At 46.2% G+C, this 15885-nt stretch overlaps 6 protein-coding genes across 6 annotated transcripts; 3 read left to right on the top strand and 3 right to left on the bottom strand.

Moving 5' to 3' along the window:
* Positions 1-274: 274 nt before the first annotated feature.
* Positions 275-1674, top strand: HD556DRAFT_1359032 (uncharacterized protein). The gene is made up of 7 exons (XM_041302557.1): positions 275-378; positions 489-551; positions 603-912; positions 966-994; positions 1044-1099; positions 1148-1173; positions 1231-1674. The coding sequence occupies exons 1-7, from the start codon at positions 315-317 to the stop codon at positions 1472-1474; spliced, it is 792 nt and encodes a 263-aa protein (XP_041162001.1). The 5' UTR covers positions 275-314; the 3' UTR covers positions 1475-1674.
* Positions 1675-3374: 1700 nt separating this feature from the next.
* Positions 3375-5971, top strand: HD556DRAFT_278216 (uncharacterized protein). The gene is made up of 11 exons (XM_041310118.1): positions 3375-4028; positions 4091-4144; positions 4199-4227; positions 4287-4300; positions 4359-4393; positions 4507-4566; positions 4618-4927; positions 4981-5009; positions 5059-5114; positions 5169-5514; positions 5579-5971. The coding sequence occupies exons 1-10, from the start codon at positions 3869-3871 to the stop codon at positions 5496-5498; spliced, it is 1077 nt and encodes a 358-aa protein (XP_041162000.1). The 5' UTR covers positions 3375-3868; the 3' UTR covers positions 5499-5514; positions 5579-5971.
* A 3547-nt stretch (positions 5972-9518) lies between these two features.
* Positions 9519-11348, top strand: HD556DRAFT_1441324 (PIN domain-like protein; the record flags this gene model as incomplete). The annotated part of the gene is made up of 7 exons (XM_041306274.1): positions 9519-9542; positions 9595-9701; positions 9755-10004; positions 10073-10188; positions 10242-10377; positions 10434-10883; positions 10935-11348. 7 exons carry the CDS (start codon positions 9519-9521, stop codon positions 11346-11348), a joined length of 1497 nt encoding a protein of 498 aa, XP_041161999.1.
* Positions 11349-11516: 168 nt separating this feature from the next.
* HD556DRAFT_1234071 (uncharacterized protein) lies at positions 11517-12294 on the bottom strand (the record flags this gene model as incomplete). Its single annotated transcript, XM_041297640.1, has 3 exons — positions 11517-11825; positions 11874-12046; positions 12096-12294. 3 exons carry the CDS (start codon positions 12292-12294, stop codon positions 11517-11519), a joined length of 681 nt encoding a protein of 226 aa, XP_041161998.1.
* A 1308-nt stretch (positions 12295-13602) lies between these two features.
* Positions 13603-14547, bottom strand: HD556DRAFT_1466866 (heterokaryon incompatibility protein-domain-containing protein). Its single transcript, XM_041308379.1, has one exon. It carries the CDS (start codon positions 14471-14473, stop codon positions 13868-13870), a length of 606 nt encoding a protein of 201 aa, XP_041161997.1. The 5' UTR covers positions 14474-14547; the 3' UTR covers positions 13603-13867.
* Positions 14548-14632: 85 nt separating this feature from the next.
* HD556DRAFT_1466863 (uncharacterized protein) lies at positions 14633-15194 on the bottom strand (the record flags this gene model as incomplete). The annotated part of the gene is made up of 2 exons (XM_041308378.1): positions 14633-14812; positions 14862-15194. 2 exons carry the CDS (start codon positions 15192-15194, stop codon positions 14633-14635), a joined length of 513 nt encoding a protein of 170 aa, XP_041161996.1.
* Between the last annotated feature and the right edge of the window lie 691 nt (positions 15195-15885).

Genomic DNA, 15885 nt, shown 5'->3' with positions numbered 1-15885 from the left:
CATGCTATCACGTTGGATCAAGAGGTATGTTCGCTTCCACAATCGATGACAATATAACACTGATCCACCGCCGTCGTTTGTTTTAGATAACTTTCTTCTGGTCTGGTTCATGGTCAGCGTCAAGAACACTATATCTCAGTGTAATGTCATCGATGGTTTCTTACCTTCAATTAGTAATATTAGATTCGACAGATCCGATACTTGGCTCTGATACAAGCTTGGTGCGTTTTGACTGCATGCAATCAAAAGCGCCTTAGCTAACAACATTGCTTAGCCTTTCTGTGTACGGTTCGTTATAGTAAATATTCCTTGTCATGGTTCTGGTAAATGATAGACACATAGGAATGGCAGGACCGGTCAACACTCTCAGTTCTGCGGTGGGTACTTCTCAAGTTGCGCGTATCATTGTTTGGGATCTTACTTATAGCTTTCCAGGGGTGAGCTATTATACATCATGAATGCCTTACAAACCAGCTCATTTTGAAACAGAACAAACCTGTTCTTCATTACGGGCTACGTCCTTTCATTCATGGTCTTGATACTCTGTCAATGTTTGTCTTCGGAGCATCCGTCGATCCAAATGAATTGACTGATATGCACAGATGTCGTGACGTTGCGAGTGTGGCATCTCTTCTTCCGGAGTTGCCTCATTAAATGGCTGGCGGTCACTGTTTTCGTCATCTGCGCGGCAGGAACTGTAATAATGGGCGGCGTTGAGTTCAAAGCCATTAAGAGTGCCCTGTATGCACCGCCAGTTGATGAGATCCTGACGCAGAGCCCTCCATTTGTGTTTGCCATGTACCTGCCATCCCTGGTCGCCCATACAGCCATGCTCTTACTGACGATGTACCGCTTTCGTGTCAGCCCCAAAGCGTTACAGCAACATGGCATTATACACCGATTCGTAAAAGAGTAGGTCCAGTCATCGGCTACAGTTCCTACTACGAAAGCTAACGTTTTCTTAGAGGGATAATTATGTATACATTTGCGGCCGGTGAATACATTTTGATTCTTCTCCAGCAGAATCTAAAACTTAATTACAGGATCACTACTGTACGAAGTTATCGGTCTTTCTATGACTGAACCGGAGGAAATATCTGTAAGTCTTATGACCTTCGTTCACATTACCACTCAAAATTGTCGTCAGGTATATTATCCGGCTTTTATGGGAGGGTAAGTTTTACTAGACGACATGGTATTCATGAAAGCTCATACACATCTATTTCCCAGAATAGCAGTAGCAACTACAGCTGTTTCCGTCTGTCGTGCAATGCTAAGCGTCAGGTCATTGGCTGCAACTTATCATGTCGATCCGGCATGGTTGCTCAACTATGCAGAACTCAGTCGTGTTCAATGGAGGAGAGGAGCCAATGAAGGGGAAATCTTCGTTGAAGCAAGCGACATGGACGCACATCCCCCTTTCAGATCGCTGGGGGCATCTGCTGGGAGAACAGAAGGCGAAGGAGTTGTATAAAACTAATTTCATTTGTATGTTTCGAACATGATCCCCTGGAACGATACATTCTTGCCGAGACAGAACTCATCGTTTCAGCAAGTACCCGGACGTTCTATCTCGATATTACGCTTGTGCTCAAAATAAGATAGTTTGGTTGATGATCGTCCTTCTCGTACTTGCAAGATCTTTGAGTGATAATGCACAGAATACATAGTGAGTGGCGATATAAGTTTATTATCAAACGAGAGAATAAAAGTTGAACGATCCTATGAGAACTAATGGCTGTTTCATAATCAACCACTTCGCTCAAACTACGAAGAATCATTTCTAATGTAAGTATGGTCACCGGTCAAGTTCTGCTTCTCCCAGGTGTTGAAATCGTATTGTTCCGTTCTGATGATCAAACCTAACGTTTGGATACCAGATTCATGACAATGAGGCCCGACAGTCGTACTATTGCTGATTTGAACCCTACACAGTAAGTGGTGAAGTAGTGATGATATCTTGTCTCGGAATTCCATTTCAAGAAGTAGCGGCCCATCACGCGCACTGCCATGTTATTCGTCTCAGAAGCCTTTGATGTAAAATACTAATAAAGAAATTCTTCTAGTAAACGTCTTCCCCGTGGACTAACAGCCTGGAATATGGAGTGTGGATAGAATGTGTACGACATTTATCTGATTCTTTCACTCGATCGACCGCGCTGTCGTGTTCTTCATGATCACTCTATTCGACTCAGGCTACTGAAAGTTAATCTTGATCGATAACTCGAACGCAAGCTGTAATTGCCCGTGATAATCTAAATGAAAATACTGAAACCAACGGAAGACTTCTATGACGGTCGTGCTTCTAGTTCTAGAACCGGGCCTTCGATTCTGCATCAGGAAAATCATCCTGCACTACAGATAGCCTAGTAGCAGGAGCATGTGAAGAGGATCTATCACGCCGGTGAGTTATTTGGTGAAGTACAAACAAGTCATACTCACACAATTCGGCCCATCATCGTAGGTCTTGCGCTGGCTACTATGTAAGCAGAGGAAAGGACAGAGTGAGCCCTCACTGGCAGCGTCAGTGGCAGATATTAAAGCAGCGACAACGGCGGGGACAAAAGGGAGACGCATTTTCGGTGAAGATGTGATACTAGTATGGGTTCAGATAAATATGAAGGGGGAAAGTAGGAGGACGCCTTACCTTTACGTGCTGAATACTGTGATAGTCTGTCGGGGAGTACTGGTAGCTATTGTGTCGCGGTCGTGACGCGCCAGTGCAAGTGCGACGCTTCATGGGCGCAATTTCTTCTTCAGCTGGTATTCAAATTTGAGGCACAGTGCGAAGTGACGCCAATTCTATGTGTGACAAGAGCCGTCATATATGTGAAGGCCGAGTAGTCTGCACAGAGGCCGGAAGATTGGCTATATTAATCTGTTCTAGTCGTCAAATCTGAGTTCTCAAAGATGTTAGTCAAGCGGCGCACCTGTGCGGTCATAGCAGGGGATGACTCGGAGGTCCCCGGCACCCAGCTGCGGTCACTAAGGACGCCGCCGCCAATGCGGATGATTTCCGTTGCAACCCAAGTCTCAGAATATTCATCAGTGCATATGCCCAGTATGGACGACTACAGTGTACGACGATCTAATTCTGTTAGAACGAAAGGAGACGCTATTAGATGAGAATGAAAGTATAACTTTAAAGTACCGAGTTCTGACGCGCAGGGTACGTAGCATTGACACGGCATGGTGGTAGGTGTGACGGGACGCTGATGACTGAACTGTGTAGTACCTTAGGCTCGTGACCAGCCTGGCGTATACTACCACGGATGCTCAAGTGGTGTAGCCAGGCTGGTCAATCTCAGACTCGGTGTGGCGTGGCAGGGCGGAGCGAGGAGTTTGAAATTTGATAGGTGCCGGTCGTGCTGGAGGTCCTAGTTACGATCATAATACTTACGGTCTGCTCATTAATGGCTGATGTTTTTTCTCTTTGGCAGCTCGCACTGTCTGCATAGCTGACAGAAGAATGCGACGTAGCAATGGAGTGGTTTCTTGTAATGGCTCTGTCAACGATGTATCGAGATCAAACGAGAGGAGTAGTTCGGGGGTGACATCCTAGCAAGGCGAGAGTCTAACTCCATGGGTGTCTTTTTTTTGATACATAGATAGCTGCCGTTGATGTTTCAGGGAATCTTTTTCCTGTGCTTTGTTTCAGTTGATGAACATACACATAGTCCCGGTGACGACAATTCCCAACAAAGAACACAGCATACTTCGAATAAACTTTGATGCAAGATATCACGTTATCCCTTTTCTCTCCTTTTTGAACAGGGCTAAACATGTATGGCAGGTCATAATGATGGGCTTTACCTCCTGTTATCACGCGTCACAGCCTGAGGGCATATAATAAAGTCCGTCTTCCTTGATGCCACGAGTTATCAAAGTGTGCTTTCAGTTCTGGACGTCAGTGCGCCCATCTGTGATTCATCATGTCCATACAGTCGACATACGTTGCCTCTACGGAAATAATTCTGGTATCCTTCGTCCTTGTAGTGTACGACCATGCTATCACGTTAGATCAAGAGGTATGTTTGCTTCCACAATCGATGTTTATATAACACTGATTCACTGCGGTCGTCTGTTTTAGATAACTTACTTCTGGTCTGGTTCATGGTCAGCGGCACGAACACTATATCTCAGCGTAATGCCATCAATTACCTCTATTGCCTTCGATTAGTAATCTTTAGTTTGACAGATCCGATACTTGGCTCTGATACGGGCTTGGTGCGTTTTGACTCCATGCAATCAAAACCGCATTAGTTAACATCATTGGCATTGGCTAGTTTTTCTCTTTATGGTCTGTTCTAATAAACATCATGTCCTTGTCACGGTTTCGGTGAATACTTGACATATAGGACTAACAGGACAGGTCAAAACTTGCACCTCTGTGGTGAGACTTCTCAAGTTGTGTGTATCATTGTTTGGCGTCTTACTTGTAGCTTTCCAGGAGTGAGCTGTTGTACATTGCGAGAACCTTGCAGACCAGCTCACTTTGAAAAAGAGGAAACCTGTCCTTCATTGCGGATTACTTTCTTACATTGACGGTCGCTGTAATTTGTCAAGGTTCGTATTTGGCGTATCCGTCGATCCACATGAATTGACTGGAGTGCGCAGCTGTTGTGACATTACGAGTGTGGCATCTATTCCTCCATAGTTGCTTCATTAGACGGCTGGCGGTCACTGTTTTCATCATCTGCGCGGTAGGAGCTGTCATAGTTACCAGCGTCGAGTTTGATGCCATGAAGAGAGCCCTGTGTGCATCATCGATCGCTGAGATCTTCACGCAGGGCCCTCTATCTATGTTTACCGTCTACCTGCCAGCCCTGGTCGTCCATACGGTCATGCTCTTACTGACGATGTATCGCTTTCGCGTCAGCCCAAAAGCATTGCAACAACGTGGCATTATGCACCGATTCGTCAAAGAGTAGGCCCAGTTATCGGCTGCAGTTTCTACCACAAAGCTGACGGTTTTCTTAGAGGGATATTTATGTATACCTTTGCGACCGGTGAATATATATGGGTTGTTCCCCAGCAGAACCTGACACTAAATCATAGGATCGCTACTGTACGAAATTATTTGTCTTTCTATGACTGAATCAAAGGACATATCTGTAAGTTTTATGGCCTTAGCTGCATGACAAATTACCACTCAAAATTGTTGTCAGATATATTATCCATCTTTGATAGGAGGGCAAGTTTTACTAAACGAGATGGTATTTACGGAAGCTCACGAGACAAATCTATTTCCCAGAATAGCAATATCAACTACAGCCGTCTCCGTCTGTCGTGCAATGCTAAGCATCAAGTCATTTGCCGTAACATATCATGTCGATCCGGCATGGTTGCTCAACCACGCAGAACTCAGTCGTGTTCAATGGAGGAGAGGAGCCAGTGAAGGGGAAATCTTTGTTGAATCGGGCGACATGGAGGCAGATCCCCCTTCCAAATTGCTGGGGGTATCTGCCGGGAGAACAGAAGGCGAATGGGTTGTGTAAAAATTCAATTTAACTTGTATGTTTTGAACATGATTCCCTGGAATAACACATTCTTGCTGAAACAGAACTCATCGTTCCAGCAAGTACCCGGACATCCTATCTCGATATCACGCTTGTGCTTAGAATGAGATCGCTTGGCTGATTGATGCTCATTCCTCTCGTACTTGTGGGATCTTTGAGTGATGGTGCTCAGAACACAAAGTGAGTGATGATATATGTTTATTATCAGACGGGGGAATAGAAGAAATGGGAGCGAACGATCCCACCAGGACTACTTATCACTGTTTCATAATCAACCACTAGGCCTCGCCCAAACTCGCCCAAAACTCATTTCTAGGGATGGAGCGATTTCCAGTATGGTGTCACGCCATGTGTGCGCTCCACTTGAGCCTCCACTGAGCACCACCATCGAGCACTCCAGATATTCTGATGTCTGTGTCCCTCTACTCTCCCTTTGACCATTCGATTTAATCTTTGCTAATGTGTGTCACGGTCGTCCAAGAGCTTCACTCATGTCTCCGGCATCAATGACGCTGTTAACTTCCTTTCAAACGGCTTAGTGCGAAATGTGTGAGCATGAGTCTTTGACTCATCCGTTAAACGTGGTCGCGTAAGCAGGTCAGAAGGGAAACTGCAATTTACGGTCCAGCTTGAGCGTGCTGGATTGAAAGAGAATGTGATGTGAGGCAGGCAATGTCACTCTCCCGTGAGGAATCTGAGCCTCGATGAATCTGCGATGAAGAGTGCTGATGCAGACCGGACTTTTGTAACCAAAATAACATTGTATATATATAAATGTAGGTGGACGAAAGAGGGCATCAATTCTTTCAGTAGTCATCGAATCCATCCTATGTAGTGTAGTGTGAGGTGAACAGCGAAATTTAGTAATGTTGCTGACACTTTGTTTCAACAGGAATTGTTTCGAAATAATCTCACGATCCTGAAGATCAAACATGTTACAAAGAAGCACGTTCTACAATGCCATACAGATACAGATTGTCCGTGCTATCTCTTCCGATATAAAACTATAACAAATAGATATTCTCAGATCGTGCGTGAAGGCAAACATCTATAGTATTCACCTATAACAAATAGATATTCTAGTACAAGTTAGTATAGGTGAGAATAAGTAGAATAGATATCATACCTCAGATCGTGCGTGAAGGCAAACATCTGAGGTATCGGCTCGAAACATTAGTAGCTAAATAGCTGGAATGCTCTTGTTGTTACAATAACATGTAACCGAGAACCCCTCCTACAGAGGTCATCATGACCTTAGCCCCTATCCTGCCTATACACCGTCATTGGAAGACTTACCGACTCAACGGAGACTCATAGAGACACCTAGAACGGCCTGGATGCCGCTAAAGATGACCTAGACCAGCCTAGGCAACGTCTGGACGGACCTAGATGGTCCTCGACCTGGATCATGGAGAAGCTCTGCTTCATGGTCAGAAGAGAAGCCGCATGCTGCAGCATGCGCAGTTAAACTACAAGGCATGCTTAGCCTTGAGGACTAATAGGAGAGGCATGCAAACACCTCATGTATAGATAATTGCCCGCATGGCATCAGATAAGATGCCCTTGTATAGACACACTCATACTTACCTACCATACATAGTATTGGTCTGTGCACACGGACGACAGTATATAGAGCAGACAGAATCATGTATATTCCCTACTTGATTCTACTAGGTTTTCATCAGAACTTCCTCTGTGTGATCATCCCAATCACTCAGTCTAAGCCGTACCTAAAGGAAAGCCGACGCTACCTTTAGTGGAACCCTTGAACCTCTTATTCAAGAGAAGACCCCCGTCTTTCCCATAGCGAGACCGCTATCTGATTAGGCATTCCGCCTAAGGAAAGCTCGAACTATCCTAGTCGTAATACTTGTAAGTATGTGAAACTTGTTACAATAAAAGATGGCGCTGGCCACAGCAAACAAAAGGTCTTAGTGAATACAAAGAAAGGTAATAACAAGACCGAAACAAATGAAACATACGAGTAACGAAACACCTCGGCTGCGGGCACACTTGCTCAATTCCAACAAAAACATCGTCTCCTTCAAATTGGGATGGACACCTTTTACCCCATGCTTGAAGAGCAGCGTCATAGACACGTTGCTTGGCCGCCTCCCTTTCGTCTGCTGCCATAGGCTTTCCTTTACCACTTACCAGGCTTCCCCTCTCCTTTCCAACTCGAGGAGCCAGGCGCAGAAAGCTGCTCTGAGTTTAGGAATCCATCAAGGTAACACCGCGCCTGCTCGCATGCCAGGTCAGCATAATACACGAGGGGTACAAGGCTCACCGCCTTCATCAGGAAACCTGGATTTTTCCCAGTTTAGCTGATATACCTGTATGACCTGACTGGTCTGATTTCAGACCTATCATAATCCCAGATTGTCAAAATCACAGTCAGACAGTGATGTCAGACACAACATACTCTCAGTTCATCAGGACATCATGATGCTCATGTATTTCAGACACAGCAGGATACAATTGTTGCAGGATGTCTTGCTTTTCAAACATAGCAGGCTACATAGTACATCAGTCTTTCAGAACTACATGGCCCTCAAGTATATCTACCCATGCAGCACTACAGCTCTGCCAGGACTTCATAGTCATCAGCTTCATCAGACAAATCATAAACACAGATATGCAGCCTCTTTGGTCAGTCAGCTTCATTAGACAAATCATAAACACAGATATGCAGCCTAATTAGTCAGTCAGACACATCAGTGAGATCAAACACCCAGATACCCAGCCTATCTGATCATGCAGACACTAGAGCTGTATTAGTAATGTAGTAGGTCAGATAATCTAAGTATTCAACTTTTGCAAAACTTCAGAATTTCTATGCAATGTTTCATTTTCATTTTGCTTATATCCTGCTCAAATGACTACCAATTGACAAGGTAAGACTAGTCATAGACTCATTTCAACTAGGACTACAACTTTCATTAAAACATGCAAGGATTTTATTTACTTCTAATTTTCGTATTTTTGACAAATTTGCTGATGTTTCATTTTCATTTTGCTTATATCTTGTTCAAATGACTACCAATTAACGAGGTGAGACTAGCCATGGACACATTTCAACTAGGACTACAACTTTCATTAAGACATGCAAGGATTTTATTTACTTCTAATTTTTGCATCTTTGACAAATTTGCTGATGTTTCGTTTTTATTTTGCTTATATTTTGCTCAAACAACTACCAATTGACAAGCCAAGACTAGCCATAGACTTGTCTCCACTATGACTACAACTTTCATTAAGACATTGAACAAAAATAACAAAGTTATTGAAAAGGTGAAATAAAATATTTCAAAGTCCAGTAAATATGGTATATATATGATTTATAACTCAGAAATATATGTGGTCTCATAGCCTAGTGGTTATGCTGCACTTGAAGAAGCACTGATCACGAGCAAATTGATGGTCCAGCTGAGGCTGACAAAGCCGGCACTGCCACCATGCCACGCGCCACCTAAACTGAGTAAGAGAAGAAGGACGTGACCCCAGCCAGCAGCATGATCTGTCTGTCCAAGACTGGAACGGATCGCGTGGAGGGACGGAGGATGAGCGATCGACGTCGTAGACGGAAAAATTGAGATGTTTTGAGCCTCGGATGAGCTCGAACCACCGCTGGACAAGGTGAGGGATTACAGGTGAGCCAAATCTCAACCTCCCCAGGGAACATGCTGAAGGGACTGCAAATCTCCCACGTTTGGGACGTCAATTTACCGGTTTGACCCAGCTGAGGAATTGGCAGGGGCACGTGCTTTCCTCCGCGAAAAAAAAGGCCCTTCAAGCTGATGGACTGCAAATTGACAGTCCTCGCCAAATTTGCAGTCCCAGGCGCCACATGATTTATAATCGACTTCGGTACATGTACTGCTACCCTTTTCTCGTCACCCTCTCGTCATCATCACCATCACCTATAGCGGCCACGACCTCTCTCCAACGACCTCTCTTCAACATTCCACTACTAGTACCAACTGGCGAGTCCCTGTTGCCATGGGCATCAATAATCTGTGGGAGGTACGTGTGTATGCAACTTCAGTCAACAGAAAGCTCACCTCCGGTTCCACAGGTACTTGAGCCTGCTGCAACGACGGTACCCGTCGTGTCCCTTGCTGTCTCAGACCGCTATGTAGGACCAGCGCCTCACTCACCCTATGTAGTGGGTATCGATGCAAGGTCAGTTTCAACATCTCAGGTGTTCCCCTGTTCGATGACTTACGATTCTGCAGCGGATGGTTTGAACAATGTCAGCAAGGAAGATGGCACCGTGCGCATTCTCAAACTGGAATGAACCCCACCATTAGGACCTTTCTGTTTCGGCTCGCTCGACTTGCATGGCACCCAGTACAGCTCATTTTCTGTTATGATGGCGATCAGCGGCCCGATGTCAAAAGAGGCCATCGTGTGTCTACAAAAGACCACTGGATGGTCCAGCCCACTCAGCGTATCCTCAATGTGTTCAACATGCAATGGATTACGGTACTTTTTTCTTTCTATCTTACTTTTTGTTGCTGACATTGCATCTATTGTGTCCGCCTACTGCCTAGGCTGCGGGAGAGGCTGAAGCTCAACTAGCATTGATGAACAATGCAGGGATCATTGATGCTGTTATGACTGATGATAGCGATGCCTTTGTCTTCGGTGCTCAGACCGTCCTTCGAAAGTAAGGCTATTGCAATTTTTCTATTGGCGGGTTTGAACGATTTTCTTTCTTAGCTCGTCATTCTCAGCTGATGCAACTGCGACCGTCAAGATGTACACTACTAGTTCCATCCAGGAACGGGTGGAACCACACCTTACCATTGACGGATTCATGACCATGGCTGTCTGCTGTGGCGGCGACTACGACAATGTAAGTTAGCATGCTTTTCTTTGTACCAGATGATGATTCTCATTAATGTCTGTCAGAATGGCCTTCCTGGGTGTGGTCGTGAGACTGCCCTTGGTCTCGTGCACTGCATGAATACCAGTGTGCTACGAGACACTGGATGTGGCAGAAACTCGCCCGATCAGACCCTTGAACGGTGGCGGATGGATGCTCGGTACCATCTCATGGATGATCCCACGGGCGAGATGGGTCGAGCTCACCCTGCCATTGCCCGAGCCCTTCCTGATTCATTTCCCAATCAACACATTCTGAATTTGTATGCAAAACCTGCCATCACCCCACTCACGGAGCTTCCCATCCTGCATTCCCCTGCACCACCTGACCTCGCACCATTGGCCTTGCTCGTCCAGCAACTCCTTGGTTGGGACCCGAAGAAACTCATCAGCTCATTTCGTTCTAACATCTGGCCCATTGTGGTCTTGCACGAATTGCTCGAGGACATTGCAAAAAACTCCCCTGCGAGTGATGAGGTCCGTTGGTCATTTTATCTTGCTTTTAATATACTGACGTGCTGCTCACAGATTGACCTCGCACCAGGGTGTACGAGGGCAATATTTAAGTGTTGTGTGAGGCATCCAAAGAAAGTCCTTGCGGGGATTGCAGGCCACAACAATGATGTGCCCATCTGTGATCTTGAACGAGCGGCACTTCAGCTGCTTCCCACTGGAAGCTCGAAGGGTTCAGATGATGTGACACAATCAACTGAGTATATTCGTGTATGGCTTGCTGATGACATATATGACTGCTGGGTCCGAACGATGTTCCCTATGTCTCCGGAGCCTTCCACGTCACACGCAATTGACCTCGAGGACAACACAATGGATGATGGCCCTGCGTCGTCTGCTGCCACTGTCTCCTCCTCTTCATATGTGGATATCATCGACCTCACCCAAGACGAAGGTGGAGACCATGAAATTATTGACCTTACTATCTGACGTGCAAGGATGACTTCCTTCTCGGGTTGTTCTGAAACTTCTTCTTCATCTGTCTTTCACTCCAGCGTATTTGTACTTCATTTGTATTGTTATCTTGTCACTTCACATTCATCTACTCTCTGTGCTCATGCTGTTTCACTTCATCTACCATGTATTAGGTTACTATTATTAAGCACAATGACAAGTTCTACCACAAGTATGACAAGGGTCCTTCCTGGGCTGGTTGGGATTCATGTAGTGCTCCCGTTGCTCCCGGGGATTGTCATTCCATGACAGCAGGTATTTAAAGATGGTACCTGGATTGTCGAAGTTTTTGGCCCATCCTCCCCAGTCACATATGTCCCGAAAGTCCCACCTGCATACCTTGTATAAAAACTGACACCCGCCCCGCCGAAAGGAGTGAGTGCCATAAGGATGTGGATCCACGCCAATATCCAGGAGGTTATTGCGAAAACACTCGAGGAACGCATCAGAGGTCTAGGCCAGATAAATCAGAAGCAGTGCCAAGAAGCACAGGACACCCACCATGCCGTCTGTGGGATTCACGCTAATACTGTCGGTACCGATTTTCTTCTGAAAAATGAAGCCATCAAGGTTCTCGCACCTTTCCCTTGCCAATACCCACCAAACTGCAAACATCCGCACCAAGCACATCCACGGACACTCCTCGTCAGGATATATATAGAACAGTGCTATGCCTGTCATGATCAAAATCAGCCATGCACACTTGAGTACTTGAGCACGCACCTCCATATTGATGCGTTTTTCTGAATGGCAGCTCGAGTTTCACACGGAAGTCAGCGGGTCGGAATGTGGTTGTGTCCTGAAGAAATAGATCTGTGGATATGTCGAGCCAATTGTCTTCGATCACGTTGTCCTTGACTTGAAAAGTTATATCTGCCCAAGTGATCCGGAGGGCCTCGTCATAACGCAGGAGACAGATCATTGAGACCAAGTAAAGTAACAGCAGCATCATGCGGTGTAGAAACAACTACACTGAGAGGAACTATACGAAGATGGCTCCAAACTGATATATTTGTGTTGTGGTCTTTGCACTGCCTAGTCTGCTATACTTGCCTGACAAGTGCGTTCGACCCAGGGGTCTGCGGTCTGGGAATAGTCTTGGGGGTAAGTGAGTGATGTGGGGTCAATAGTCCGAGCGCGGGAAACAATGTCCAAAGGTATAATTACGATGTCCGATGCAAAAGCGTCGGACCCGATGTTTTCGGGGTTTCGGGTGATCAGGTTCGAGTTCGGGGTGTCGGAAACTAATAGTAATGCTATAGCGAGCGTCGGAAGAGCGAGCGGTGTGCGCAATAATAACAATGACTGATACGGGCGGTGAAGGAACGATGATATTCGCAATGTCAACTAAGAACTACGAAATATCGGGTTTGACCACTAAGCGTCGGGGAACTGCTCCCCTCTACTTGGATGATGAATAATGCTCAAGGTCAGTCCAATATATATGTAAGTACGTAGAAATGCGGAACCCGTAGGCAAAAGTAGCGGCGGAGTATTTCGGATCCGAAGTACATGTAAATAAACATGAGGCGCTGCGGACTATGGGAAAACATGTAATAGCGCTGGCTACGACGTGAGTAATGTGCGAAAATAATGAACTACACACCTAGTGGGGCTAGCAAGACGGGATGGGACACGGATAGGACAAGTGCGCGGGAAAACATTGGGTCCGATGCGGCCTAAACGTCGGGTTGGCGGGTTAGCGTCAGATAACATCGGGAAGTGATTAGCATGTGATGGGTATTTGACGTGTACTGTAAAATAGCTCGATACGAGCCCAGCGCCAGCTCGTGTCCTACAGCGAACAATCAACCTCAACTCTGGCGTGGTCGGTTCGTTGTATCCAGGAGACCCAGGCTCGAGCCAATCTTCTACACTCTGCATTGCAAAGTTAACCAGCCCGAGATCATACCGATTTCACGGGCGAACAAGCAGGAATGACTGCTGAGTACACCTTGCAGGCGAAAATTGAGCAAGCCTGTCTTCCGTTCTGACCTGCAGGTCTTGTAGCCCGTGTGCCTTGACTTCATATGTGAAACATTTGTCACCGTCTCCACCGGCACTCCGCCTGACTTCAGTGAGAGGAAATGTGATGCAAGGTAATTGCAGTCTGGCGTTTGCGAAACAAGGAACATTAAGATTCTCCAGGATAGTATACAGTCTCGAAGCTGACTGCACGGCCATAATGTTGTTTTGCAGCGTGGAGACCGACATCTGCATCTCGTCTTTGGATACAGATGTCAGTGTACAGGACGGAGCCTTGTATGAGGAAATGTCAGCTGGCAGGCAACTGTTGAAGTCGGACGATTGTCCCACCCAGTCCAAGGCTGCGATGTCGCACGAATGGGCTATGATCTCCTGCAGGAGTCGTCCGAGCGCCTTCTGTCTTTTCTCTCCATAGATAACCGGAAGGTTGAATCAAAGATGCCAAACAAAGAGTAGGCGATGTCTTCCTCCCTTGTAGTATACCGGTTTGACGCCCATCGGAGTTTCTCTCAAGCATCTTTTGTCCCCGGACGGAAATCAACGAGCGCCCGCGCATTTATGCCAGTTGAACGCTCCAGCTCCCACATGATAGCAACAGACCACTTGTGATTGCATGAGCGGCTGTCGAGATATGGGGTCCAATCTGTTTGGTAGAAGAGAACAATTTTAGGAGCGAGGAACTCCTGAACGGTCCATCCTTGCGTGTTCCAAGTGCTGTTTGCGAGCACGCCAGATTCTGACGAAGGAGGAACATCCAATAGGTAGACGACGGTGAGCGCTGAGTGGTGATACCATACGAACATGGAGTTCACTGATTGCTGGACCTCAACATTGTTGTTCTGGTCGATGCAGCATGTGTCGCTCCACACCCAACGATGTCCCGTATCGCGAGCAACTTTGCAGAACTTCTGCAACTCCACCATGGTTCCAACCGGATCCAAGTCATATATGACCTTGTCCTGAATGTCGTGCAGTAGGGGCTCCTTCCTTTCCCACCTATGAGACAACATTACCCAACTGGAGTACTTTGCGACCGCTTCTTTGATGGGCTCTGTTTGGAGGGGTGCATACATCACCAATGAATGCAAAAGCTCTTTGTACTCTGTACTCTCCATGAATGTGTTGATCTGCGCATCTCAATTGCACAAACGTCCAGTAGAGGTGTTGACTAGACGAAGGGGGGTGTTTTCTAGTTGTGCTTGAATGGCTCGTTCAATAGCAACTTCTATTTCAGATGAATCGATGTATTTATGGCGTAGCTCTGCGAAAATATATCATTCCAGTTGGCGCTCAAGTTGTGTGAGCTTGCATTGGATCCGTGGGTCGAGCGCATAATCCAACTTGGAGAGCATGATTATGAAGGCTGCCAATGCATCATCATAGCGTTGTGCTCCACGAAGCGCTGTATACTTCAACTCGTACCCAAGATAAGATGAAGGGTTGAGCTCGATAACCTACGAACATTATCACAAATGTTCAAACAATGACAGGTGTCGTCCGCACCTTTTCCGCATCCGAAAGGGCCTGTGCATGGAGCTTTTGGCCCAACTTCACCTTACTGCGGTGTGCAATGTATGAGTAATACATTCCGAATGCTGCGGAGAGTGTGTTCTCGATGGACCAGAGTTGAAGATTCCCATCAAAGTCTCCGCTCGCGACCACTTCTCCACTGGAGGAAATTGCGACGCAGGAAACCCATGTGGTATGTTCAAGTGCCTGTCCTATCTGCTGGTGTGACTGTGCTCCACAGGCGCACAGTCTAACGAGGTAGTGGCAATGACGTAATGCGGGAAGCCTGAGTGTGACTGGTGCAAGGTAGACCGATCTGTGTTCCATTCGAGGAGTCCCAAAACTTGATCGTTGATGCAACTGAGACAAGTTGCTGGCCAGAGGGCGACCACACAACACTGTATTGTCGTTGACGACTTTTGCTATTAGAGTAGTAGACAACAATGTGTGAGAGAATATCCTATGGAAAGCCAGACAACCGCGCTCAATTTCTCACGTGCATGCTTCTCTTGAGACACCATATAAGGCAGTTAGCTTCTATAGGACCTTGGACACCCTTTCCGAAAATTAAATAGTGTTATCATGTAAGGCTGACGTCGAGTTCGATAGGGAATTGTGAACAGAGTTAGTTTAGACAAGAGACGAGAGGAACGAGAATTGAGATGCTTGAGACGGACACGTTATAGGAGGCTTCTGAAGTACTTGGAGCGGGGATCTTAGGATAGAATTCACTGTAGGTATGAGTATACATGAGCAATATATATACGTTTTCGAGTAGTTGACTAGGCCGGAACAAGAACAGGGAGCATATGGCGAGTTGAAAGATATCGGTGAAGAAACGGGAATCGTGAAGTCTGAGCACAAGGTAAGATAACGAAAGAGTAGGAGAAATGAAAGGAATGTATCCACGCAATTCGGATGCGAAGAGTGCAACTCTTCGCATCAAAATGAATCACGTGGACGACCTCGAACGTATGATCCATTCAAGTGTCTCCGTTTGTGAAGTATGGTCGGCGCG

The sequence above is a fragment of the Suillus plorans genome (assembly GCF_016647745.1).
Source record: "Suillus plorans strain S12 chromosome Unknown HD556scaffold_18, whole genome shotgun sequence".
NCBI lineage: Eukaryota > Fungi > Basidiomycota > Agaricomycetes > Boletales > Suillaceae > Suillus > Suillus plorans.
Note: the sequence above shows the minus strand (reverse complement) of the source record. Positions and strands in the feature narration are given on the sequence as shown.

Excerpts from the sequence above, each read along its gene's own strand:
- HD556DRAFT_278216 (XM_041310118.1), top strand. The coding sequence starts at position 3,869 with ATGCCACGAGTTATCAAAGTGTGCTTTCAGTTCTGGACGTCAGTGCGC. Across the intron at positions 4,029-4,090 it reads CTATCACGTTAGATCAAGAG|ATAACTTACTTCTGGTCTGG; the intron begins GTATGTTTGCTT and ends CGTCTGTTTTAG. Across the intron at positions 4,928-4,980 it reads ATGCACCGATTCGTCAAAGA|AGGGATATTTATGTATACCT; the intron begins GTAGGCCCAGTT and ends CGGTTTTCTTAG.
- HD556DRAFT_1359032 (XM_041302557.1), top strand. The coding sequence starts at position 315 with ATGGTTCTGGTAAATGATAGACACATAGGAATGGCAGGACCGGTCAAC. Across the intron at positions 379-488 it reads CAACACTCTCAGTTCTGCGG|GAACAAACCTGTTCTTCATT; the intron begins TGGGTACTTCTC and ends CATTTTGAAACA. Across the intron at positions 995-1,043 it reads TATGTATACATTTGCGGCCG|GATCACTACTGTACGAAGTT; the intron begins GTGAATACATTT and ends ACTTAATTACAG.
- HD556DRAFT_1466866 (XM_041308379.1), bottom strand. The coding sequence starts at position 14,473 with ATGGAGAGTACAGAGTACAAAGAGCTTTTGCATTCATTGGTGATGTAT.